The 27,655-nt window shown below is 43.8% G+C and overlaps 1 protein-coding gene across 4 annotated transcripts in view; it reads left to right on the forward strand.

The window, feature by feature from the left end:
• Positions 1 to 27,655, forward strand: part of ZDHHC21 (zDHHC palmitoyltransferase 21) — a 91,616-nt gene that overhangs the window by 24,266 nt on the left and 39,695 nt on the right. For all 4 annotated transcript variants that reach the window (XR_012904628.1, XM_075931558.1, XM_075931555.1 and 1 more), the window contains 2 exons: positions 445 to 556; positions 2,752 to 2,890. Coding sequence is in view for 3 of the 4 variants with exons in the window: in XM_075931558.1 (XP_075787673.1) it covers positions 445 to 556; positions 2,752 to 2,890 (251 nt within the window). In the remaining variant the exon portion in view is untranslated. The remainder of the gene's footprint in view (positions 1 to 444; positions 557 to 2,751; positions 2,891 to 27,655) is intronic.

Below are 27,655 nucleotides of genomic sequence, written 5' to 3' on the forward strand. Positions count from 1 at the left end.
ATTTTTATTATTGTACTGGTCAACTTTTTTGGATTGATCTGAGGATGGCCATAGGATTTGATACTCTGAGCTTTAGAGTTGATGATGTGTGCTAGAAAAAAACAATCCAAGTGGAATTGAGAATAGTTTTAAAAAGAGAAAAATTCTTTATTTCCCAGTTTTTGCCTTGTTTCTAGCCAAGAGTTTCATATTGTATTAGTGACTCTTAAAAAAATAGGAAGGAGAGATGGGGATTAGGAGTAAAAAGCAGCCCAGAGTGGTAGAGGTGTACCAGTCATCCTCCTAGAGCAGTTGACAAGAGAAGAGATAGGTTCTTGCATGCTGATTTCCATAGGAAGAATGTTTTCCAGGAGCTCAAATATGTGTATCTGTTGAGATCTAAAAACTAGTGGCACTTCAGCAAGCATTCATTTTTATATAACCTTGTTCCAATTTTCTCTCTAGAACAAGAATTTTGGGAGCTCTGTAATAAATGTAATATGATGAGACCAAAGCGATCCCATCACTGTAGTCGCTGTGGACACTGCGTTAGGAGAATGGATCACCATTGTCCATGGTAAGGCCAAGATCCATTGATTCAGCAAGTTCTTGCTGCATACAAATTTTTCTTGTTTTTACTGTTTGTTTACATTGCAGGTTTTTTTTTATTGTTCCAGGATACTTTTCTTTCAGTATAATTCTTATTGCAGGATTCTCCTTCTAACAGTAATACTTCATCATAGTGGCTACGTCTAGACTACATCCCTTTTTCGTAAAAGGGATGTAAATTAGATGTCTCGCAATTGCTAATGAAGCGAGGATTTAAATCTCCCCTGCTTCATTAGCATAAAATGGCTGCTGCTTTTTTTCGGCATGGAGTTTTGCCGGAGAAAAGCTCCAGTCTAGATGCTGATCTTGCGGAAAATAAAGCCTTTTCTGAAAGATCCCTTATCCCTCTTGAAATAAGAGATAAGGTATCTTTCGGAAAGGCTTTATTTTCCGCAAGATCAGCTTCTAGACTGGCGCTTTTCTCCGGCAAAGCTCCATGCCGAAAAAAGCGGCAGCCGTTTTTATGCTAATGAAGCGGGGGAGATTTAAATCCTCGCTTCATTAGCAATTGCGATACGTCTAATTTAATCCCTTTTACGAAAAAGGGATATAGTCTAGACGTAGCCAAAAAGTTTAAAGTAATGGGCTTAAAAAATAACCAAAACAGTTTGCCTTTTTGGTGGCAGTAGTTAATTTTTCTAGCTAACTATTGGCTTGCTCCAAATTTCATTAGGGTGAGTATATGGATTAGGCTATGCCTTCACTAGAAATGTTGCAGCACTTCAGTGTGGACACCCCTTATCCATATATTACTATGAGTTTCCTGTCAGTCTACTTAATTCACCTTCCCAAAAGGCAGTATTCTTTTGTCAATCTGATGCTGTCTATCCTGGGTGTTAGGTGTGTTTGACTATATTGCTTAAATGTGTGGCTTTTTCACACTCCTTTGCAACCTAGATGTGCCAGCCTAACTTTTTGGTGTAAATCTTTCCTTAGAAGCTGAGCACTAGAAAGTTTCTCTCTCTAAGTGTATCAGTATAGTTAAAGCAGCAACACCTCCTCCCTTACTTACTCTACTGAGGATGCAATTAGACCGGTAGAAAAGTACTTTAATTTTTCCTGGTCTGGGAAGTAAAGTAAGCCATATGGTACCTTATATATCTATAGTTGGCCATATCCCAGTGTAATTAAAAAAACAAATCACATCCTAAGTAATGTAGTTCTATCAGTAAAACTTTTGTAACATAGGCTAGACCTAGATTTCCAAAAGTGTTAATTAGGAAAGTTGAACTGTCAGGAATTTTTTACATTGTTTTGATAAGAAAGTTGGAGAGAGGGTGATCTTGTTTTGTTGGGTGCCTCACCTTCTCAGTTTTCCAATTTCTCCTGCATATTTGAGATTTGGGGGGAGGGTTTCTGTCAGCAGACTGCTTCTTGACCACGAGGCACTTAAACCAGTCTCAGCATTTATCATTGTGTATAATATTTGCATTACCAATTTTTCTCTCTCTAAATTGAATATATGTAAATTTATATAGAACAAAAGTCAATTTTGTATCACTTTAGATTGTAATCTAGTTACTAAGCTGTAGAAAAGTATGAATTGCTGTGGCATTTTGCAGGCTGTTTTTATAATTTTGAAATATTTAAAAAATTGCATCATTACCTTTGGTGTTGAAGGCAAAAAGTGATTTTTTTTCATTTTTAGTATCTTCAGTAGAAGCATATACCATTCTACATTATTAGTATATGGAGCATCTTCAAATATGGATATAATCAACTAATATAGTTCTGTACTTTTGAAAAACAACCAAAACCGTGTGTGTTTTTTTGTTTTTTTAATATGTTTGTAATGCTTTTAAATCCTGATGAAAATCAGGGCCTCCTTGTGCAAGTAGAAAGGGAAACATGTTTCCTGGTCTTAAAAGCTTACCTTTAAATGTTTATTTTATCAAATAGAAATTCCTGTCTTACACCCTCTATGCCAAATGAAAATGCAAGCAAATTTCTAACTACAGGGACATTGCAATTGCTTTAATGGAGAAGCCACATCTTTTTGTATAATAGATGCTGTGGGTATTGAGTAGTAGTTGCACATGGCCTGTACATTACCCTACCTAGCAGTGCATTTATAAATAAGTGAAGTTGTTTTGTCTTTGGAATTCATCATGCCTAACTATAACATTTTAAAAGATACGTATATTTGCTTTATTTTTGCTGCAGGATTAACAATTGTGTTGGTGAAGACAATCATTGGTTGTTTCTGCAGCTATGCTTCTACACTCAACTTCTTAGTTCCTATACGTTGATACTTGATTTTTGCCACTACTACTATTTTCTCCCTCTGAAAAAAGTTAACTGGGTAAGAATCTTATCCTTACATAAAATACGGTAAATGGATAATATTGCAATTGTCATGTAATTTATTCTGATATCCAAATCCAAAAATTCTACCGATAAATGCTAGAGTAGGCAAAATCAAGGCTGAGATCGACAAATTGACAAATACTCTCCTGGTAGGTAAAGGAGTAACCATTGTACAGAGGAGCAGATTTTCTGCTTCATATAAACAAGATTTTAGTTGTAACGTATGTTCCCTCTAATTTGTTACATTCATGTGCATAATAAATTTTGTTACATGTGCTCAGGCATGTTCAGATTTGCACCATCAGTAGAAACACATAAACAAATGCTGCTGGCGATAGATGCTCTGCTGATCAGCTCAGTGTCATTTGAATCTCTCATGTATGGCCGCCTAAGCTCACAGTTCACAGGGAACATTGGTTCTTCTTCAAGTAGTGCTCCACTCTAGGTGAAGGGTCGCCCTGAGCCGCAGATCGGAGCTTTGTACAACAGTTTCCCCTGTTGAGCCACGCATGCCCTGGAGGCGTCTCGAGCCCTTCCCACCTCCTGAGGAGCGCGGCTCAACCCCCTCCCTTTCAGGTCCTCTTTAACCGCCCTCCTCAGCGGATGGAGCAAACAGGAGCTTCCTGTCAGACTATCTGACTACTTTACCTTTATTTATTTAGCATAGTTATTTTCTCCTGTTCTAATCCATGTTAGTCTCTCCTTGTTTCTTTCAAAAAAAACCCAAAAAAACTAGAAATAGGAAAAATAGACTTCATTAAATCCCCCCTCGGGGGGGCTTGAATTCACCTCAAACCGGGACTCCGGTGAACCAGCGTTCTCCTGGCTGTCAAAGCAAGAGACACATAAAGACATTAAAAAAGGAAACCGGAAAAAAAAACCCACACACAAAGACATACTAAAATAACAGTATAAAAGATAAATACAATAAGCTGAAGGAGGAGAGAGTTCGTCGTGTGTGGCTCCTCAGGCTTTAAAAAATGCGGTCAGTGCCGGGACCCGATGCTGGCTTCAGATGGTCACTCAAACTGCATACGCTGTCTGGGGGAGACTCACTCTCCCCACAACTGTACCCATTGTAATTCCCTGACGGCAAGAGCCAGAAAAGATTGAGAGCTCCGCCTCGGAATGATTCTATTTGAAAAGCTTTACAACCTACAGCGCGACAAGAGCCTCCCCTGACTTCCAGGAATGAAGTGAGAGCGAGAGCCTCACCATCCTGCTCCCTTCCAGCCTCTTCCTCTCCCAAACGTAGAGGAGAGGCACACCAGGCTGGGAAGACCCCTGCCACTATGGCTTCAGGGCGATCCTCCCACTCCGTGCCGGCATCGGGGTGTGCAACAGCTGAGTGGCCCCGGGAGCGCTCTAAGCAGCCGGCACGGCAGGAAAAGCCGGCACCACTTCAAACGGCGGTGCCGCTTCAAACCGCGTCACTGCTTCCAGTCCTGGCGCCGCTTCAAGCCTCTGCAGCGCCAAAAGCTATAGCACGGCTTAAAGCTGCGGCGCCGATTAAAGTCACGGCACCGCAGCAAAAGGATGGGCAGCCTCCAAAGCCGCTGGCACCAGCTGATGCTCCGCTGGTCCTGCCACAGCCAGACAAGCAGCCAAATGAGACTGCTGGGGATCAGCCCCAGCGAGAGACTGATCCACACAGCAGGCATCAATATCCCTGCCTGCTCTCTACTTCTTACTCTCCTGGGAGGTCTCCATCAAGGCAATCCCCTCCCAGGTCGATATCACCGTTATCTCTTCAGGACGCTCCCCTTCCTGATGATGACCTCCACACTGTCTATTCCTCACGACATCCATCACCTGGGAAGTCTCACTCCCACCATTATAGGGCTCCACCACAACATAGCCCATGGCACCCATACTGGCCTTACCCACCTCCACCTTATCCACCGCAATGGGGACCGTGGGAACACTGGGAGCCATATGGACACCGCTCCCCACTTCGCTCCACCGCATCCCGGGGAAGCTTACCTCGGCCACAGCGCCTACCTCCAGCAAGTCTTTCGGAGGACGAGGCGGAACGAATCTCAGACAATGACTTAGATGCTCAGTCAGTAAACGTCACACACTCTGATGCCCTTGATGCACAACCAGATGATGCCGTAGTACCATCAGACACTGGAACAATTGACAATCTAAAACAGTTCCAAGAACTATTCAAGAGAGTAGCGACAAGCCAGAATGTCTCCCTGCAAGAGGTGCAGAAGAAACAGTACCAATTGCTAAAGAATCTACATCCCAAGTGTAGTGGGGTAGAGTGGCCACCCACTGAGCCAGAGGCGGAGAAACCCCTCGGGGAGCCATTTTGGGCCCAGCCTAGCCCCGCCCCCTCACCTGACCGGAAGTCAAAGGGCGGGGCTAGGAGTATAAGAAGGCCGCCGGGGAGCTCAGTCATAGGCCAGCCTCTGAAGGAGACGGAGGCCTGTCCAGAGCTCCTGCCGGGGGAGGCTAAGACCGGGCCTAGACCGCCCTTAGCGGCCTCCCCGGAGGCCAGCCAAGGCTTCCCTGCCAGGGCTACGGAGGCCTGGCCAAGCCAGCCAGCCGAACCTCCTGTGGACCCCGAGGACTGGCCCGAGCCGCTGGACCAGCTGGAATCCCGATGGGTACTGGAACGCCGGGGCCAAGCAAACCCGCGGGACGCTGCAGAGTTCCAACCCCTTGACCCCCTGGATTGGGCCGATCGGATACTGCTGGGACGACAGCGCTTCGCCTCCCTGACAGACCTGCTGGAGGTACAGGTACCAGCGAAGGGGGAGACAAGAAGTGGCCCAGGGGGTAGCACGGGCTGAGAGCAGCCCTAGTCCAGCAAGTTGCGGGCTGGAGCCCCTGCTGAGCCAGTAGCAGCTGCACTGCTGCAATCAGGGCCCTGGGCCGGGGTGCAGTGGAGTGGGTGGGCCTGCGCCGCCCCCATCCCCACCACCCACTAATCGGGTGGCAGTCTCCTCCCCTCGCCACCGCTGCAGGTGCACTACCTGCCCGGCTCCTGAACTAGGAGCTTCTACAAACCTGTGTGTTTGTTTGCGGCCACGCCTTGCACTAGGTCCTGGCCGCCATTGTTAATTAGCTGCCCCGCCCTGTACCAAGGGCCTGGGCTCAGCTTACTGTGTTTTGCCACCCCGCCCTGCTTGAGGGCCCGGTCTTGCACACGGTGCTCCGCTGCCCTGCCCTGCTTGAGGGCCTGGGCTTCCGTATGGTGTTTTGGTACCCGGCCAGGATCCGGACCGGACCTTTAAAAGGGCCAGGACTAGGACTGCTGTCCTCATAACTGAGTTAAGAGACTTGAATATACAGAGAATTTCTTCCCCAGTGGCCCGGGCCTGAAGCAAGGCCGGGCACCTGAACTATTGTCTCTCACCCCGACCTGAAATAAGGCCGGAAATAGACTCATAGACACAGACTATTTTAAGGCACGGTAGGGCCATAGGGCGGACTAGCCACCCATTGTATCAGGGGCGGAGGAACCGCCTTCCAAAGGCCTGCCGACCTACAACCAACCGTCCCCCGGAAGGGGGGAAAAGCTCAGGCTAGTGTGGACATTGCCAAAGGGCAGTGTCCTGAAAAGACCACGCCACCTGCCGGCAGATCTAATTCCCCGAACAGACGGCAGGGGCGCTGTGGTGGAGCGGGAAGCCCGCTACATCACCCTACATGGCAAGATTGCCCTGCCCATAGACGAGGCAATAATGGAGACCTCAGAAGACCTGTGGAAGACACCTGCATCCATTCAACCAACTAATAAGAAAATTGACAGAAAGTACTTTGTCCCCTCAAAAGACAACGACTTTCTCTTCACTCACCCACAACCTAACTCACTAGTCGTGGACTCAGCACAACAACGAGCGAAGCTTCTACAATGTAGGACGGGCAATGCAGACAAGGACCACAAAAAGTTGGACTCCTTTAGCAAGAAAATATACTCCTTTTCCACTCTACAACTCAGAATATCAAAATTACTCTGCTCTCTTAGCAAATCACGACTTTGACAACTACTCAAAACTGGGAGAACTAATGCCACACCTCCCCCACTCCAAAAGACCCATCTTGAAATCAATAGTTCATGAGGGCCATATGATCGCCCGCACTGCTCTCCATACGGCAATGGATGTAGCTGACACTACAGCCCAAGTTACAGCTACAGCGGTGGTGATGCATAGAGCTTCTTGGCTCCAGTCGTCTGGAGTTCCCCGCGAACTCCAGCCCAAAGTGGAAGACTTGCCATTTGACAAGCAAAAGTTATTTGCAGCCACTACAGATGAAATGCTCCACAACAGCAAAAATTCTAAGTCCACACTTCGCACGTTAGGCGTATACACACCACCCTATAAACGCAGGTGATACACCCCATATAATTCATATAATCGATACCAATATGGGCAATACAATCGACCACAGAGGCCTTATGAAGACACCAGACCAAGATAGTGAGGTCCCAGAAGGCGACCCAACCAAGCCTGCCCATCAGCTACTCAACCGTCTAAGCAGCAAATTTGAACATTTGGTCGAGGGCCTGCAAGGCGATCGTTTACATCCCACCACGATATCCTCGAAGCAAAAGGGTTACTATCCCACCAAACGTGCTTGCATTCCTACGATGGTGGACTGCGCCAAACAATCTTCTGGCGGGGGTCCCATTCCAACAAACCGAACCCACTATCCAAATCACCACGGATGCTTCCCTCCTCGGCTGGGGTGCACATATGGACAGCCGTGAAGTTCAGGGCACGTGGTCCCCAAACGAGACACTCCTGCACATCAATCTTCTCAAATTATGAGCAGTAAGGAATACTTGCGCACACTTTGCTTCTGACATCGCCAATCACACAGTTCGCATCCTAATAGACAATATTTGCATGATGTCCTACATAAACAGACAGGGCGGAGCCCGCTCCCGCTCCCGCTCCCTATGCACGGAGGCTATTTGCCTCTGGAATTCGTGCATCCACAACCAGGTCACTCTAATAGCATCCTACCTGCCAGAGGTGAACAATACCAGAGTGGACTCCCTCAGTCGAAACTTCACCTTAGACCATGAATGGGAATTACATACGGAGGTCACAAACTCAGTTTTCCACCAGTGGGGATGGCCATCTATAGACCTCTTCGCTTCGGCCCAGAATATCAAATGTCCCCAATTCTGCTCACGTGCGGGACTTGGCAAGCACTCTCTGGGGGATGCCTTCCTAATCAAATGGGCAGCCCCCCTACATTACACCTCCCTCCCCCCCCCATACCTCTGATCCCAAGAGTCCTACGCAAAATCCTGAGAGACAAAGCCCTAGTCATCCTGATTACCCCATCATGGTCTTGCCAAACCTGGTACCCATACCTTCACAAGCTAGCGGTCCAGCCTCCCCATCCACTACCATACCAGATAGACCTACTATCTCAGGACAATGGCATGATACTACATCCACAACTCCATACCCTGCATCTTCAGGCGTGGCTTCTTTCTGGTTCTCAGAGATAGAAGACCGCTGCTCGCAGCAAGTAAAAGACATCCTCCTCCATAGCAGGAGGCAATCCACTTGAAAAACCTACCAGCAGAAATGGGTACGATTCTCTCACTGGTGTCAATGAGCCAAAGTGGAACCCCGTGTCTCTCCCCTGAATACCATCCTAGACTACATTATGGACCTTAAAGCATCAGGACTGTCAATTTCTTCTCTAAGGGTATGTCTACACTACCACCCTAGTTTGAACTAGGGTGGTTAATGTAGGCAACCGGAGTTGCAAATGAAGCCCGGGATTTGAATTTCCCAGGTTTCATTTGCATATTGCCGGGCGCCGCCATTTTTAAATGTCCGCTAGTTCAGACTCCGTGCCCACGGCTACACGCGGCATGAACTAGGTAGTTCAGATTAGGCTTCCTATTCCGAACTACCGGTACACTTCGTTCCATGAGTACATCTCTCTGCGATAGCAGCATTTCATACCTCGGTGGATGGCTTCTCCATTTTTAACCATCCTATCACGAAGAGGTTCCTCAAGGGACTTCAAAATGTGAACCCACCATATAAGTCCCCCACCTCCCTTGTGAGACCTAAATCTCATTTTGGACTACCTCACCAGACCTCCTTTTGAACCATTGGCAACAATACCACTGCCCTTCCTTTTTATGAAAGTCTGCTTCCTCTTAGCCATCACCTCCATCAGAAGGGTGAGTGAGCTTGCAGCACTAATGTCGGAACTTCCTTACACAGTTTTCACAAAGGATAGGGTCATACTTAGACTCCCCCCTCTCCCCCCCGACGTTCCTGCCTAAGGTCTGTACGGAATTCCACATCAACAAACCGATCGTATTACCTACCTTTTTCCCGAAACCGCATTCTTCACAGAGAGATGCCACCCTACATACTCTGGACATCCGGAGGGCTCTGGCCTTCTTCCTAGAAAGAACAAAACCATTTCGTAAATCTGAAAGACATTTTATTTCCATCACTGAACGATCCAAAGGGACACCAATATCATTGCAACGAATCTCAAAGTGGATATCAGCATGTATAATCAAATGCCACTCTCTGGGCAATAGACCGTTACAGCATGCACCACAAGCGCATTCCACCCGGGCCACGGCTGCCTCTACAGCCTTTCTGGGCAATGTCCCCTTAAGAGAAATTTACCAGGCAGCAACATGGTCTTCAGACCATACTTTTGCGAAACACTACGCTATTCTTCCACAACTCAAGAGTGATTCAGCAGTTGCCACAGCAGTGCTCTCTACCACTGCCAAACAATGACTCTGGCTCCCTCCAGCCATACATTGAATACTGCTTTGTAGTCACCTAGAGTGGAGCACCCCCGGGGACACTACTTGAAGAAGAAAAGGGAGTTACTCACCTCGTGCAGTAACGAGTGTTCTTCGAGGTGTGTGTCCCCGTGGGTGGTCCACGACCCTCCCTACCTCTCCTCTCCTCGGAGTCGAAATTACTCGGGCGGAGACGAGGAACTGAAAGGGAGGGGGTTGAGCCGCGTTCCTCAGAAGGCGGGACGGGCTCGAGACGCCTCCTGGGCATGCGTGGCTCAACAGGAGAAACTGCTGTACAAAGCTCCGATCTGCGGCTCAGGGCGACCCTTCACCTAGAGTGGAGCACCCACGGGGACACACATCTCGAAGAACGCTCATTACTGCACGAGGTCAGAAACTCCCTTTTGTGACAAACCTTGTAAAATAGGGACAAAAACAATTAATCTTCTTTAAAAGTGATCTACAAATGTTAGATTTTTTCCCTCCAAATAACTTCTGAGTTTCTTGAAAAGCTTCTCCTACATTTACTATATGGGGGAGCCCAGGCATAAAATAATTTACTTACTTTGGATGAAAAAGGTACATATAATGAGGTATGGAAACTAAGGATGTGTTAGTGCATATGTTTAAACGGTTAACCAATGAGTCTGGGCTCATCGATTAACCTTCACAAGGTTCTGCCCGCCTCTTCCTCCCCCCTCCCCCCGCAGCAGTAACAGAGGTGGCAGCACTTAGCGGGAGGAGGGGAAATAGGCAGGAGCTGGTTCTCGTTGGGAGTCAGCTTTTAAGCTGGCTACACATGCATACCAGTTCCTGTGGAGCTAGCTTCCCCAGAACCACCTTCCCCTTCCTCATGCAGTGCTTTTTTTAAAAAAAAATTAAAAATGGTGCCAGTACTCCGGGGGAAAAGTTGTTGAGCTCTGATTGGAGGTGTTGGTACTGAATCTGGAGATGCCAGTACTGAGTACTGGGCAGTACTGTCACAAAAAAAGCACTGTCCACATGTGTAAACATGTAACCACTGAAAATTTCAGCTGTTACATGTTTACCAAAAAACCCTGCAGATTAACATCCCTAATGGAAACTTAAAAGTTATCTTATTTTGTATCCTAAATGATAAAATGTAAGAATATTAAATTTTCTTCAAGAGGCACAGTATTGGAAAAGACTAGAGCTTACCTTTATAAGCATCCTCTATTCTTCCATGTTGATCTGTGATAATGTGATGTCCTTAGTGAAGTACTGGCAGAGGTGAAGCATCAGATATGAACTGGCAGATTAGGGAACCTATACTCTTTGGGCATGCAAGAAGGGGTAAAATGTGCTAAGCGTAAGACAACATGTATTAACATGTTGAAATACCCATCTTACTGCTGGTGAGTACTTCCTAGTGAAATTTGGGGGGTTTTGTAGATCACTTTGAAAATATTTTGCCTTATTTATAATATAATGATGGATGTTCTCTCAAAATAGATTTTCAATCTTAAACTAAATTAATCAAAAATTGGGTTTTCTATCACAAATGTGAATATATCTAAGTTCATATGCTTTAAAATTCTTAAGGTCTCAGTGCTTATATGCAGCTAGTTATTTGTCTCCTTTGCTTATATAGCCTTGTTTTTTTGATAGTATATGCTTTTTAAAGTCAATAAAACGAAGAGAACAAATTCCCTAAAATATAGACTGCTTAGAGAATAAGCAGTTTTAGTTTTACTGGGTCACTTCATTACCTGTAAAATAGGTTTAATGCTTAGCTGTCTGAAACAGATGTTGTCTTGGCCTCAGTTGGAGTAAATTGCTGTAATTCTATTGAAGTCGAAAGAGCATGGATAACTTAACATAAACTGTAGATGTGCCCCTATTTTATGTAAAGTATTTTATACTGCTCACATAAGAATGGCCATACTGGGTCAGACCAAAGGTCCATCTATCCCAGTATCCTGTCCTCCGACAGTGCCAATGACAGGTGCCCCAGAGGGAACAGGTCATCACCAAGTGCTCCATCCCCTGTTGCTCATTCCCAGCTTCTGACAAACAGAGACTAGGAACCTCATTCCTAAACTTCTTGGCTAATAGCTATTGATGGAGCTATCCTCCATGAATTTAATTAGTTCTTTTTTTAACCCTCTTAAAGTTCTGGACTTCACAATGTCCTCTTGCAAGGAGTTCCACAGGTTGACTATGCATTGTGTGAAGAAATACTTCATTTTGTTTGTTTTTAAACCTGCTACCTGTTATTTTCATTTGATGACCCCTACTACTTGTGTTATGGGAAAAAGTAAATAACTTTACTTTCTCAACACTAGTCATGATTTTAACAACCTCTCTCATATCCTCTCTTAGTCTCCTCTTTTCTAAGATGAAAAGTCCCAGTCTTTTTAATATTTCCTCATATGGCAGTCATTCCAAATCCCCAATCATTTTTGTTGTCCTTTTCTGAACTTTTTCCAGTGCCAAGATATCCTTTTTTGAGATGAGGTAACCACATCTTCATGCAGTATTCAAAATGTGGGCGTATCGTAGATTTATATAGAGGCAATAAGATATTCTCTTTCTTATTCTCTATCCCTTTTTTTAATGATTCCTAATTTTCTGTTTGCTTTTTTAACTGCTCCTGCACATTGAGTGGATGTTTTCAGAGAACTATCCACAATGATCTCAAGATCTTTCTCTTGAGTGGTAATAGATAATTCCGTCCCCATAATTTTATACATATAACTGGGATTATGTTTTCCAATATGCATTACTTTGAATTTATCAACATGAAAATTCGTCTGCCATTTTGTTGCCCAGTCATCTAGTGTTATGAGATTCTTTTGAAGCTCTTCACAATTTGCTTTGGTCTTAACTATCTTGAGCAGATAGTTAGTATAATCTACAACAGTTTAGTATCATCAGCAAACATATGAACAGTTTGCTATGATGCAAACCGTTAAGAAAAAAAAACTAGGAATAGTACACTGGTTTTAAGAATTTGAGTTTTAAATTACTGAAGGGTGTTATAACATAGATTCCACTTATTTTATATTGCAAATGCAGTTATAATTTGTACAGCAATCTATAATGCCCATTAAATGCATACTCACTTAAGGCCTCCTACAAATAGAATTCCCATTGGCTGCAGAGGATATGCATATGAACTTCAGAATTGACACTTTACAATGTAGTAAAGCAAATTTATTTTTCTAAGGTAAAAATCTTTGACTGGTGCCAACAATTTACAGTTGAAATGTGTCTGGCAATGTATTTTAATGGCTTTTGAGTATTTCCTCCTTTTGTATAGGAGCCTTTTAAATACTATCAACAGAATATTTATAATTTAGTTATTTTCATTTAAGTATTTGCATTCCATTTAGTTGATTTACTCAAGTCTTAGGTTTTCAGCTTTCCTTTTTTAAAGGAAAACTATTTGATTTTTGGAGAAGAGGCAGAATAGAGGGAAATCATGTAATTTTTGTCATGTTCAGGCCTTCCAAAATTGACACAATATTTTTTAAGAATTAACTATCTTGAAATGTTTACATATCTCTTTCTTTTAGTTTTCTAAAAATAATATCAAGTGTGTGTGTGTGTATAGTTCAGTATATTAAATGTATTTATAAATTTTGTTTTTTCTGCACGACTAGAAAACTGTTTATCCTTAATATTTAGGCATGTACATACAATAAATGTGGCAGATTAGGAGGCATACACATATAGACAGATTATACAATAATCATAGTCTAGTTTAATTGCCTAAATAGCACATTCAGATCCCAAGTTTGGGGTTTTAAGTCATCACAGGGTCTCAGAAAAGCATGTTTTTACTCACTTGTGCATCGAATAAACTGCCCAGATGTGTATTGAGGCATATACTTTTTAAAATTTAATCCTTGATACCCCATATGTCAACCGAACAAAATAAACAAGTTAACATTTTGTGTACAATTGTTTAGTAGAGACCGCATGTATAGCCTGTTACTATTGTTTCAGATTTGCTTTCACAAAGCTAATACCGAGCTGATAGAATTTGGCTCTTTTTTGGTTTTCACCTGCAGGATTGGTGGCTGAAATTAATGAAAGAAAAAATAAATATAATTTGTTTGAGAGTCCAGACAATATTTCAGCTTGAGAGATGACACTGGAGTGGATTTCTCATAATTAGGGACCTACCAATTCATGATCCATTTGGTCAATCTCATCGTCATAGGATTTTAAAAGTCATACATTTCATGGTTTCAGATATTTAAATCTGAAATTTCAGAGTGTCGTAACTTTAAGGGTCCTGACTCATCTCAGAAGGCAGAAGCTCAGAAGAAAGGGTGGTAATACCATGACCCCCATACAATAAACTTGTGATCCTATCCAAACCTCTTTTGAATAGAGAGCCCCATTTTGAGACATGCTGGCCTCTGAATGAAGTTTGTATAGTACTGTATAGGCTAAAAGTACACAGAAGACCAGATTTCAAGATCCATTACATGTTTTTATGGCCATGACTTTGGTAGGGTTCTACTGATAGTATTGCTGAGCATTTCATATCACACGTGTCACATAATCATATGTCCGTCCATTTGGGTAACAGAAGAACCACAAGAGGACTTGGTCATAATTAAGATTTTAAGCAAACCACTTGCAAAATTATTTTAAGCTTTCCATACAAATTAATATGGCAGCAACCCAGAGATGTGCATGCATTTCTACCTTTCTCATGAGTGGCATTCTTTGTGGAAATTCTGGCTTTAATTAAGAGGTTTCATTTCATTAATCTATAAGAGCATGTATTCACCATGAAATCCAAAAACTGAATACATTTTGAAAAGTTGGCCATCTGGAGTTAGGGTTTTCTCCTGTCTCATTAAGAATACTTGTGAAATTTTTGGCTGCATGTCTTCACTTTGTTTTATTTTTTTCTTTGGTATACTTAGTACAAAACCCATAAGATTGGGATGAAAATAAAGCCATTTTAGTAGTATAGAACACAATATCATGTAGTATTTTGTTTGGATAATATGAAAATATGTTCAATGTATATTTCAGCACTTTGTATACATATCAACCGCACTATATTTTTAAACTTTGTGTCCAATGCATGACTTCCATTTTTATTTTTATGATTTTAGAAACCAAACCAAAACCAGATTTCATTTCATTTTATTAAGCTGGGCAATAGTTGGAAAATAGTTAAAGTCACCTACTTGAATACATGAAATTGCAGTGTGATACCACCAAAGTCTCCTTTAAGTACATGGTTAGTTTATTATGTAGCATGTTTAGCTCTTCATAGCCGGGATGGTGTTTAAATGATTGATTGCAATTATTGCTTCTGTTTGTCCAGTAGGAGGAGTACTATTACTGCTGCAACTGAAGAACTGCATGTAGGAAATAAATGAATATTGACTTGTGTGCAGGACCCTAGCAAGAAGCATCATGTAATTCAAATAAGACAGCTATCAAATTCCTCAGTTAGTTCTGATGATTTGCATAAGATAGAAGGCTCTGATCTTTCTAGATTAGTATCTTCTTTAAATAAGATTTAAGCCTCAAATGAAGAGAGGAATGTAAACCATACTTCTCAGTAAATGCTTTCCAGTTGAACTTGTACTGGAGAAAAATGTTTTTATCTTAAAAACCTCTCCTGTTGTTACCTCTTCTTGTCTCTCCTCCATTCTGCCTCCTGCAGGGTTTAGAGAAGAGTTTGATAGTGGTGTAGTAGGATCTGCCTGACATTTCAGCTATCTAAGCTGTAGCTTCCAAAGAGGAAAAATAAACAACATCATTTACATAAAATACAAATCTTTTTAGATGTAAAAGACAAGATTCAGAACCCACATGCAAGAAAGAGAGCATAGTTTTGTGGTAAAAGGCAGTAGTGGGGATTTAGAAACCTGGATTCTATTCCCAGGTATTGATTTTTTTGTGTGCTCTTAAGCAGTTCTAGGTTAGTCTATATGGAGAATTAATATGTGGAAAACAGCACTGTGAATTTACAGCATGCTAAGATGCTATGCAATTAACAGACCTTGTGGAGCCTGTTACCATAAACCAGTGGTCACCAACCAGTAGATCGGGATCTTCTGGTAGATCTTTGAGCCTCTGACAGGTGATAGTGACTGGTTTGGCCAAGAGGCTATCAAGTGCCTGTACTTCAGCTGTCCCTCCCACCAACTGCTGCGCGCCTCCTGCCCTTTGCTTAAGAGTTTCCCCCCACCCCGGGGAGGCTCCTGCTTGTGGTACAGAGCAGAGAAGGGAGAGGAGGGGTGCTGATATCAGGGTGTCCCTTCTTCCATCCTGTATTCGGTCTCCACAGAATGGGGAGAGGGGGACAACAGGGCCTGGGATGGAAGGAGTTTGCTGGCTGCTTTTGAGAATGGTGCAGGGCCAGGACAGGGTGAGCCTGCCTTAGCCCCACTGCACCACCACCCAAGAGCCACCTGTAGTAAGCAGTGTCCAGCTGGAGCCAGCTCTGAATCCCTGCCCCAGTCATGTACCCCCTCTCTACACCCTAAACCCCTGCCCTAGCCCTGAGCCCCCCACACCCAAACTCCCTTACAGAGCCTGAACTCCCTCCTACACCTCAACTCCCTGCCCCATGCTCATCTCAGAGCCCCCTCACACTCCAGATCCCTTAGCCAAAGACCAGAGCCTGTGCCCCAACCCTCTGCCCCTGCCTGGTGAAAGGGAGGGAGAATGGGAGGATGGAGTGAGCAGGGGCAGGTCCTCGGAGAGGGGCACGAAGGAAGCAGGGCAAGGGTATTTGGATTGAGGTAGATCCTGGATTGCACTTAAATTAAAAAAGTGATCTTGTGTTTAAAAATGTTGGAGACCCCTGCCATAAACTAAAAGTTCCCTAGTGCACTTTGATCTACTCCACTTTGAAACGAGAATAAGGTCAGTGTGCGCTATAGAATTTTTAGCACATGGTAAGCAGGGTGTAATGTGTGGTACATTAATGAGCTGTAGATTTACATCCCAGCTTGTTGTGCACTAACTCTCTATCAGAAAAGCTCTGTTTGATTTAGTGAATACAGTAGTGGACTGGGACTCATTTCTGTTCCTGACTGCACTGACCAGCTTGGGTGGCTTGGGCAAGTCACTTCACTTCTTTGTGCCTCAGTTTCTCCATCTGTAAAACATGGATAATGCTACTAACATCATTTATGAAGTGCCTTAATATCAGCTGATGGGAAAAACACTACATAAGAGCAAGCTAATTATCATCTGACCTACCTAGGCCTCAGTTTTTCCCATCAATGAAAAGGACATGAAATTACCCAACACCATTAGGATATCAAAGAAGTGTTTCAATAAAACCCCTTTAATAGGATAAATAACATTTTACTTCTGTTAATTATTCATTTCTAAGACTGTCACACTATTTTGAAAAATGAGATGATAGATTTTACCCTGAGTATTCTAGGAAAGTGGTTTTTCTAAGGTCATAATTAGAATTTATAGGATGTAAGTGTTCTGAACCCTCTCCTCAATATAACTGTAAGCACTATACAGGAATCCTGAATAACCTATGAAAGAAGACCAAATATGCGATAATAACAGTATTTTGGGGGAAGTACACATTGAAAGGATGCTGTCTGGTAAAAAGTAAAACAGATATATTTATAGTCATTTGTGTTTTCATTTTTATGCTAAGAGTGACATATTATATTACTCGTTGGTAAACTTTTTTTTTCTGTTAGAGATATCTGGTTTATTTATCTGACTGTGTCTATGGTTTTGTTCTCTATCCTATCCTATCTTCTTCTATCCAGGTTATTATATTGAGCTCATCACCATGCTATCTGAGAGACTCCAGAATTGAAAATAAACAAGCAGACTAACAGTGTCATGTGAGGTTTCCTCCATCCCTCCCCAGAGGGAAAAGTCATGTGTATGTGTTTTACCTTTTTGTTGGCATATTCACTTTTATATATATATATTGCGTTAATCAGGAAAGTGATATTGAAGAAGTAAGATTCCATTTTGATTGCAAATTTGTCAGGCTGGTTCTCATTTTAAATACCTAGGTGAGTGAATCTCTTAGGGTTGGTCCAGTCCCTCTAAAAGCTCTATCTCCCGCACATGATACTGAAAGTATGATTAGAGTAGTTAAGGGTAGTTATGATCCCCACAGGACAAGGTTTATTTTTTTTAGGAATCCGCAACCCAGAGCATATAAAACCTTGAAAACCAGGACCTAAACTGTGAATGACAGTGACAAAATGGTTCAGACAAAACAAAAATTAAAAATCTTTTGGATACATGGCTGCAACTTTATTGAACCTTTAATTTTGAAAAGATATCTCCCAGAGGCAGCTTGCCTTGAAACAGCTGCTTTGAACTGTTTCCAGTTTTCCCACCTGTGCCCAACTCATGATCATCATTGCCATATCTAGTTTTATGAAGTCTGCATTTTTCTAATACCTGATCAGTGCTATGCAATTAACCAATTGCATGTAGCAACCATCAGGCCCTCATTCAGCATCCACTTTGAATTTGTAATTTGCACAGAAAAGGCATTATTCTAATACCTGATCTTTGTAGGGTTGAGAGCACTATTTACCATTCATTTTTTCTCTCTATGAAGGGGAATCTGATCCATGGTGCTAGGGTCAACTTCAAATTGTAATCATAAAAATCATCAGCAAATTTAAGTGTGCTGTGCAATGGCAAGTGTTCGCCAATAACAAGTTCTTATGCAATTGCTTTCAAGTTTTGAGGTGCTGCATTTTCATGAGCTATGACTGTAGCACTTTGCCTTATCACAGTTAACCATAAGCAGCTCCATACAGACAGGATAATAAAAAAAATAGATGCCCCATGAAACAGTCATTCTCATGGAAATGGAAGGTAGGGTTGTACAAAAGGTAAAGTAAAAAGAGGCCTGCTTCTCATCCATGCTGTCCTTTCATGAGAGACCTTTGGCTACTTGCCATTTAACCCGCTGCCTTAATGTCTTGACCCTGTAAGCTTGTCTGGCCATTAAGGGACCATCCTGCTTGTAATCTTAAAGCATGTCTCTACAACTGAGGATTGATGCTGCAGCAAATGATCCACTGGGGGTTGATTTCGCAGGTCTAGTAAAGACATGCTAAATTCACTTCAGATCATTTTGTTGATTCTGGCACTCCACCAGAACAAGAAGCTTAAGAGAAGTTGAGAGGAGAGTTTCTGCCATCGACCCAGCGCAGGGTAGACACCGTAGTAAGTGGACCTAAGCTATTTTGACTCCAGCTATATTATTTACACAGATGGATTTCAGTAACTTGGGTCAACTTAACCTGCCCTGAGGAGGCATGTTCTGGCATTCTGGACTTGGTAGTTTTTTTTCAGAGTTATCATCTACAAGGATGGGACGCTGACTCTTAGACAATCAAAAAAGATGATAGAATTCATTTGCTACAGATGCAGCTAGTTGAGACTCCAATTTTAAGCCATGGAGTCTAAAAGTAACCCCAAACTGCAGAATGTCCTCGTGTGTGTAGATCAGCATAATCTGTCTAATAAACTGTTTATTCATCCAGTTTTTCCTCATTAGTGTACTGAACTTGCCTAGATGCTGGGATAATTGGAAGACGATGAAGGTATAGTAGGTTGTGAATGACAGAATTGTATTCAGTGAATATTGTTGCCAGTTGAAATCTTACAATTTCCAAACACCTGCATCTTCCAGATGTGAATGATCTTTGGGGAAAAAAGATTAAAATTGTTTTGCAGTGAATGGTACTTGATTCTGCTATGGATTTCAAACATTATTGTTTGAAGCTGTTCACCACCTTGAACCGTTCTTTTCAGAATGTCTTTGGCAATGGCTGTTAAGATGGAGAGCAACGATCTCTTGGCCCGTAATTTGTTTTAGCATAGGCCTGTAGAAATTTGTTCTGTTTGACTATTTCAGCCCAAATTTCTTGCCATTCCTGCCCTTGTTTGTCTACACTTTTGCACAAGGAATGCAGTGCAATGGGGAGGAACAGACTTTTGGGGAATCATTGTGTTTATGATCATGACATACAAGCTATGCAAACTCCATGATCTACAGTATTTGTGAAGCATTGTCCTTGAGTCGTGTTATGGAACATGATGGGGTAAGCGAGCCTTTAGGACCAGTTGTGGTTGAGTGGCACTCATATTGCATAAGAAGTAGGGAGAGTCCTGACCATTACTTGCATGAGGTGAAGATGTGGCCAAAATGGATGACACTTTATTGTAAGCGGGATTGCCTAGTTTTATTTCTGAATAGATTTAAATTGGTGATCTTGTAATCTTGGTTAGTTTTGTTTGGAAAAATTGCTTCTTCATACTTGAACGTAATAATACCAATTGGGGGACCTATGTATCTCAAATCTTAACTATATTATTAATACCTTAGGGTATGTCTACACTACCCCGCTAGTTCGAACTAGCGGGGTAATGTAGGCATACCGCACTTGCAAATGAAGCCCGGGATTTGAATTTCCCGGGCTTCATTTGCATAAGCGGGGAGCCGCCATTTTTAAAACCCCGCTGGTTCGAACCCCGTGCAGCGCGGCTACACGGGGCACGAACTAGGTAGTTCGAACTAGGCTTCCTAGTTCGAACTACCGTTACTCCTCGTGAAATGAAGCAGCAGGCTCCCAGCCAATGGGAGTGCGGACACAGGCTGCCCCAGGGTGGTGCTGGCTTCCGCATTAGGAAGGCAGGATAAGGAACCTGGAGGAAGGGAGGTGGAGTGGGTTCTGGAGTGGCTTAGGGGATAGGGCATTTGCCTGGAGAGCTCAGGGCAGGGGCAGTGCATGGAGTTCTGTGCACTCTTCCCCTCCCCGCCTAGCAGCAGGTCTGTTGCTGGCCACCTCCGGGGTGCAGCACAGTCTGTTGTGCCAGAACAGGCAGGTAGCCTGCCTTAGTGCCCCCACTGGTCACCTGATTCTGATTACCCTGTGGCAGTGAGAACCAATGCCTGTTGTTCCATCAGTTTGAAAACCACTGCCTTAAGGTATTTAAACTGAAATTTCAAGTGCAGATTTCCTTTTTCCCCTTTGTCGTTAATTTTCTTTTTCCAGGAAGGGCAGAGAAAATAAATTGTCATTTTTACTGTTAAAGTAAGATTTGCAAAAGGATCCATGTTGGCAGACACAAGTAGGGTTTGTGAAGGGACATGGGTCCCTTGTGCCCATGTGGATCCTTTTGTAAATTTAAGGCCCCAAATTGATTTCTATCAATTACACTGCACCTAGAATGACGTGTCTTGATTGCATCTCTTGAAAACAGTGGTTGTTGGCAAAAAGAAGCCAGTAGGGTTAATCCACTCTGCTTTGTAGCAGATACCTTCCTTTCTCTTTAGCAGCAACAGTAGTAGCAAGGGGAGGAAAGTTGGGAAGATTCTACCCTTTTCTATGGTATATCATAGGTCTTGTCTTCAGTAAAGAAAAAAAGTCGGGGGGGGGGGGGTTAACCACATTTTAGCTAATACAGAGTAATTAACATAAGTTTAAACCAGACATTTTGAAGTTTTAGCACTCTTAGCCATTGGAGGAACTAACACACAAATGCAGACTGCCTTGTCTTCACTAGGATTTTAACCACATTCACTAAGCACATCTTAAAAGCATGCCTTTTTCCTACTGATTATGAGGCCTGAGGGATGGAAGAGTCCCAGAGCCCGTGGTCCAACCCAAGTCTGGAAGTCTGCATAGCACTGAAACAGCTGGTGCATGGAACCTGAGCCAGCTGCACACTTTGCTGTGTAGATATGCTCTGATGAAGAAAGAGTGAAGAACAGGTTGTGATTGAGAGGGAGAGGGTAGGAGTCTGTGAACAATGAGAAAAGGAGGAGTAAGAAGCTAGTGACCTGGTAAGGGAGATGGGGGGGGGGGGGGGGAGGTCATATGAGCAGTGTGTGAAATCGGGAGCTTGTCACTAGATAAGGAAGGTTGGTCTGTACGGAACAGAGTGAAGGCAGTTGCCTACTTATTTTCAGCTGTAGTGGAGCAATGGGAGGAGTTACAGTGAAGAGGTGCTGTTGGCAGTGGGAGAATATACGGCAGAGAGGGAATTCCCAGTTTATTTAATTGATGCATTTTATTTGGGCTGAGAAATTATTTTGTATGTGTGGGATCAGAAATATTTTCCAGGAGTATGTAATGTCCAGTCTCAGTCCCACCATTTAGTTTGTGATCTTGTCACCATTGTTTGATATTAGTGCAATACAAATAATGAAAAGCTCTTTCTAGCTCTTAATCTCACAATTATCAGTGGAATTCTTTAATTACAAATCCTGGAAGAACATGGCTCTCTTTAAGTTTCAGAATTAGGAAATAAACTTGAAATTATGTTTAGCTTGATTTAAATCACCAATTTTAATTGTGATTTAAATTAGCAATCAGGAAATATTGATTTAAATAATCCTGCTTTTTTATCTGTACTTTTTAATTATTGTCACAAAGATTGATTTTCAGTACCGGTATTTCAATTAAAACATGTAGTTTGCGACTAAAGATTAACTTTCCACTAAATTTGGTGCCAGTTTTTTCTAAACACAAGGATACACTATATCTATATGTATTTAAGCAGTTATGTAGCTTATCATACATTTATTCAGCTTGCTCATATTTACATTTTTATGATAGAAAATAGTAAATGACACATTTATAGCTTGGTAGATTAATTTTTTATTTTTTATATGTATCAAAGTGTATTTGAATGGAAATTGGAATTCAGTGAAAAATGAAAAAAAAATCAGTTTAAAATTGTTAAATAAAACTAGCTCAAATATGCTAGATACATAAGAGAAAAAGTGTGTGTTTGTTGTTTCTGATCACCATGTCCTTCAATATTATAAAACTAATAGAACTTAGACTTGCAACCCTTGCAGCTTTTTGAGCTCCCAGGCAGCTTTGAATTAGTGCTTGTCTACAGTTGGAATATTAGAGGCATAGTTGCCCTGCGGTAGCACCTCTGGAGACGCTGCCTATGCTGATATGGAGTTCTCTCCTCAGCATAGATCGGTGAGGGGCAATCTAGGCTAGTGAGTGGGCCGTATGAGTCATAACCAGACGGTCACCCAGAAAAGGGTAGTTTTGCTAATTGCATACCTAGAATTTGCGGGGTGTGCTGATTGAACCATAGCAGTGCTTTGATTGGATGTTGAGGGAATGCACAGCTCTCACACTGTTGTGTGCAGTCGGCACATACCTTATTTTACCTCCCCTTGCTTTAAGTGAGTGTCTCTTCTGTAATACTGGTAGGGAAAAAACTATGCAAAGGAAAACTAGCAGAATCTGGCAACCCATTATACGTGCTGGGGAGAAAAAGCTTTTATAGTTTGAGGCGGTGAGGCCATGAATTAATTATAAATGCTGGGTGGAATAAGTTTTTATTAAATGTTTAATAAAAGTGTATATTTTTAAGTTTTCTATTTTACTATGTGGGCATAGTATCTCGTGGGACACACACAACCCCAATGGGCTGTATGGCATAGATAATCCACCTTCTTAGGTTGATGGAAGAATTCTTCCATCAGACTATGTCTATGCAGCAGCGTTAGTTTGGAATAACTGACATTATTCCGAAATAACATCATCCGCATCTACACTACAAGCAGTTATTTTGACATAAAGTCAAGCTGGAGGACTGCTTACTCTGACTCCTGTAACCCAGATTTTATGAGGAGCAAGGGAAGTTGGAGTAAGAGTGCTCTTTCTCAGACTTCCTGCTGTGTAGACAGCACCAAAGCAAAAACTAGTTAACTTTGAAATCGAAGAAAGCAAAAATAAGCTGTTTTGACTTAAGCTATACAATTGACATAGCTCAAGTTTCATAGCTTATTTTGGCTTTAGCCCTGCTATGTAGATGTGCCCTCAGTGTAATGTTATCTACACTGGGGTTAGGTAGACTTAACTATGCTAATAGTGATAGAAATGTAGCCGTGTTAGTCTGGGGTAGCTGAAGCAAAATGCAGGACAATGTAGCACTTTAAAGACTAACAAGATGGTTTATTAGATGATGAGCTTTCGTGGGCCAGACCCACTTCCTCAGGTCATACCTTTGGTATATATGGTTGTGACTATTTTCTTCCACTATTTGATCTGAGGAAGTGGGTCTGGCCCACGAAAGCTCATCATCTAATAAACCATCTTGTTAGTCTTTAAAGTGCTACATTGTCTTGCATTTTGCTTTAACTATGCTATTCATTGTGGGTGGATGTGTGTGTATTCCACACTCCTGAGCGATGCAGCTGGGTCAGCCTAACTTTTTAGTAAACACCAGGCCTTCATCATTGAACTGAACTAGTTGAGTAAACTGAACAAATATGTTCTCTCTGTCAAAAGTTGGTTTAACACTTTAACAAACTTTGGTTCTTATTGTGCTTGCTCATGTCCATTCAACATAGGTGTGTGTGCCTGCCACATGCACTGGTGCTGCAAGTTTTTCCCTAAGCAGTACCCGTAAGGGCCAGGGTCCCCAGGACCCCCTGGAGTGACACACACATGCTGCACAATATAGGGTGCCCCCACAGCCCCTCGTTCCTCAGTTCCTTCTCACCACCTGGATCATGCTTGAAACAGCAGGCTCCAGCCTTGGCTGTAGGAAGCACTCCCTTTGCGTTGTTGGTAGTTCTCAATGAACTTGTAAATACCTTGCATATTCAAAAGCTTCAGAGGGGTAGCCAAGTTAGTCTGTAACTGTCAAAACTTTAAAAACAACAAATAGTCTTGCATCACCTTAAAGAAAGAAGTGGGTTGTGCCCACGAAAGCTCATGATACCATCTACATGTTTTGTTAGTCTTTAAGGTGCTGCAAGACTATTTATTGTTTTTTAAGTTTTTGCTAAGTACCTGTAAATTGTTGGATTTCGAATTTCCTTTGAAGAGACTCTATCTGCACTCCCCTGGCTTCAAAGTCTGCACAGCATGCCACAGGCCCATGTCTGTCAGCGACCTGCATACTGACTGCCTGCGTTGCCTGGGGGAAAGACATGTCTTGGACAAGTGTCGCATTTGCAGGTCTTTCCATCCCAGAGCAATTAAAGAGTTAAGCATTTATCTTAGAGCCTCAACAGCTTGGTGCTGGTCCTCACCCATGGCCCCAGTTAGGCCTGCTAGGAAGCTGGGCAGAGACAAGTCCCCATGTAAGGATAAGGGGAAGAAGAGTGACCAGTCTATGGATAGGCCAGAACAGCCCCAGAAGGCACCAAGCACAGCATCCAGGTTACCTTCATCAGTGCTGGAAGTCTGTTTTCCCTCCACACTGAAGGTCTTCCAGGCTGCACAGCACATAAGTGCCATGCCAGTACTGTCCCTGATGTTGATGTGGCCCCAGCACAGGGATAAACCACCATTCGGTCCCCGATCTCCTAGCACAGTCCAATCACGCTCTCCAGCAGTGTCCAAGAGGAGAGCTCTCTGAAGTTCTCATAGGTCTGCACATGAGAGACTGGGGCATGATGCGCAATCTCCCGCATCGCTGGAGTTGTTACATAGACCTGTTCAGGCATGAACCCTCCAACATCAGAGGAGTCAAAAGGATAGTGATTCTCCCTCTTCACCACACCAATGCTGGGATTCCTCTACACAGCACCGGTACCATTCGCCATGCCATAGGTACTCGCTGGCACTGAGTCTTTCTGGCCGCAGAGGTGCATGCCATTTTTCCTGGTCTCCGTTCTGGTACCGTAGAACTTTTCTCCGGAACTGTTCTACAGACTTGAGCGGCTCTTCAGGCTGTCATAGCTCCTGCAGACAGTCTGGCATTCTGGGTCTCCAAGGTCTGTCAGTAGCGGAGCCTCAGCACCAGAAAGGCTGCTCTTCCTGCTCCTTGTCATGAGTGTCAGCAGGCATCTGCTCCAACAGCATGGGTTCGGGGGTGGCCTCCATCCCACCTGCACTGCAGTCAGCAAAAACCTTGGTGCCATCAACATCGCCATTGCCATCCCAGAGCACACCGTGGCCACTGTCTCAGTGGCAGGTGCAAGGGTGCCCATGGGCTCACTGAGGCTTCCTGGTACAGCCCCAGCCACTCGGTCGCCAAAGCGTCCCAGGCTCCTTTGGTACTGCCAGGCTCTCGTGGGCATCAGGGAGGCCTCAAGAGGGTGCAGGGACACCAGATTTCCCCCTTCCCCCCCAACAGATGGCTAGAGCGAGTGGCCAGCTGCCTGCTTCGTGAAGAAGGCCAGCTGTCCCTAGATGCCTCCTCTTCATCTCTGGAAGAGGCGATTGTGGCTTCTCCTCCAGCGGTGCCCCAGGAGGACTCAAGCCCACCAGGACCTCCTGAGAGGGGTGGCTAATGCCTTCGGCCTCTAGGCTGAGGAAGTGCAAGAGACCTCGTACTTGTTGTTCGGGGTCCTTAGTCAAGCAGGGCCTCCTGCAAGGACTAAAAGGCGCTGATTGAAGAAGGGTCCTCCGTGGTGCCAGCAACCTTGCAGGTTCGTCTGATGCCACAGACTCGGGGGCACAGTCTTTTACGTTTGCCATCTCCATTAGGCATGTGGCCTGGTTTCTTCTCTCAGGCCTGTCTCTAGGTGCACAGAACTCCATTCAGGACCTGCCTTTTGACACAGGGGCACTGTTCACAGAACAGATAGACACCAAGTTGCTCGGGCTCAAGAACCTTGAAAATCCTAGGCCTCTACATCCCGGGATCTGAGAGGAAGAAGGTTAAAGCCCCAGTTCTCTCAACAAAAGGGCCAGTATCCCCAGCAGGAGAGAGCCCCTTCATGCCCGAAGCCCTCCAAGCAGAAACAGGGCCGCCATCCTCTGTGTGGCCAACAATAGATTAGCCAGGCGAAAATCCAGAGCAAGCATTCCTTTTGAGGGTGCACCTAGGGACGACATACCGGATCCCAGGAACCTGCCCACCTGTTCTCCTTCAGGCTCCATCCCTTCTTCTCAACATGAAGGGATATTACATCAGACCTTTGGGTCTTAGCCACTATCCAGCGTGGCTACACCCTCCAGCTCTCCTCCATACCATCTTCCTACCCTCTTCCCCCATCCTTCTTCAGGGACCTTTCTCACAAGCAGCTTCTCAGACAGGAGCTATCCCTGTTGCTCCAGGTGAGAGCAGTGGAGAGGGTGCCGCCAAAGTTTGAGAACAAAGGTTTCTATTTCAACTACTTTTTGAACCCTATGGCAAAAGGGGGCCTATGCCTATATTGGACTTGCAGGGCCTCAACAAATATTTGGTCAGCCTCAAGTTCCATATGGTCTCCCTGAGCATTGTCATTCCCAACCTAGATCCCAGGGACTATCATGCCACCCTTGACCTCGAGGATGTTTACTTCGATATCACCATCTTCAAAGGTCACAAGCGCTTCCTGAAGTGCATGGTGGGGAGGAACCACTACCAATTCACTGTCCTGCCCTTTGGTTTTCATCAAGTGCATGTCACAGGGACAAGGTGACAGTGATCTTCATTGCACCAACCTGACCTCAGGGCATTGATGAATCTGGTGTCTCGTATGCCCAGACAGCTGCCCTGAGACTGGACTTGCTCTCCCAGGACCAAGGGTACTCCACCTGATGTCAGGGTTTATCTGTGGTTAAACTCCCAGAAGCTAGCGGGTGCGGGTGATGATCAGTGGGTTCTTCTCAAGAGTCAAAAGCCCTCAACGCAGTCCGCCTATGCTGCCAAATGGATTAATTTGTCTGTATGGGCGCAGCAGTGGCAGGTCATCCCAGCCAAAGCTTCCTTCCAGGAAATCTTGGACTACTTGCTGCACCTGAAACGACAAGGCCTTGTTCTGCCCACCATTAGAATCCACCTGGAGGCCATTTCTGTGTTTCATCCGCCCATGCAAGGTCATTCAGTATTCTCAGTTCCTGAGAGGCCTAGAATGCCTATATCCTCAGGTCAGAGATTCTCTCCTGCAGTGGGACCTGAACCTGGTCTTGGCATAGCTCATGGGGGGGCCCTCTGTTCAAGCCCTTGGCCACATGTCACTTGTTGCTGCTCTGATTCAAGGTAGCCTTCCTGATCACCATTGCTTTGGCTAGACGGGTATTGGAGCTCCAAGCACTGATATCAGAACCACCATATACCCGGTTCTTCAAG

Source organism: Pelodiscus sinensis, chromosome 6, assembly GCF_049634645.1.
Source record: "Pelodiscus sinensis isolate JC-2024 chromosome 6, ASM4963464v1, whole genome shotgun sequence".
In the NCBI taxonomy this organism is placed as follows: domain Eukaryota; kingdom Metazoa; phylum Chordata; order Testudines; family Trionychidae; genus Pelodiscus; species Pelodiscus sinensis.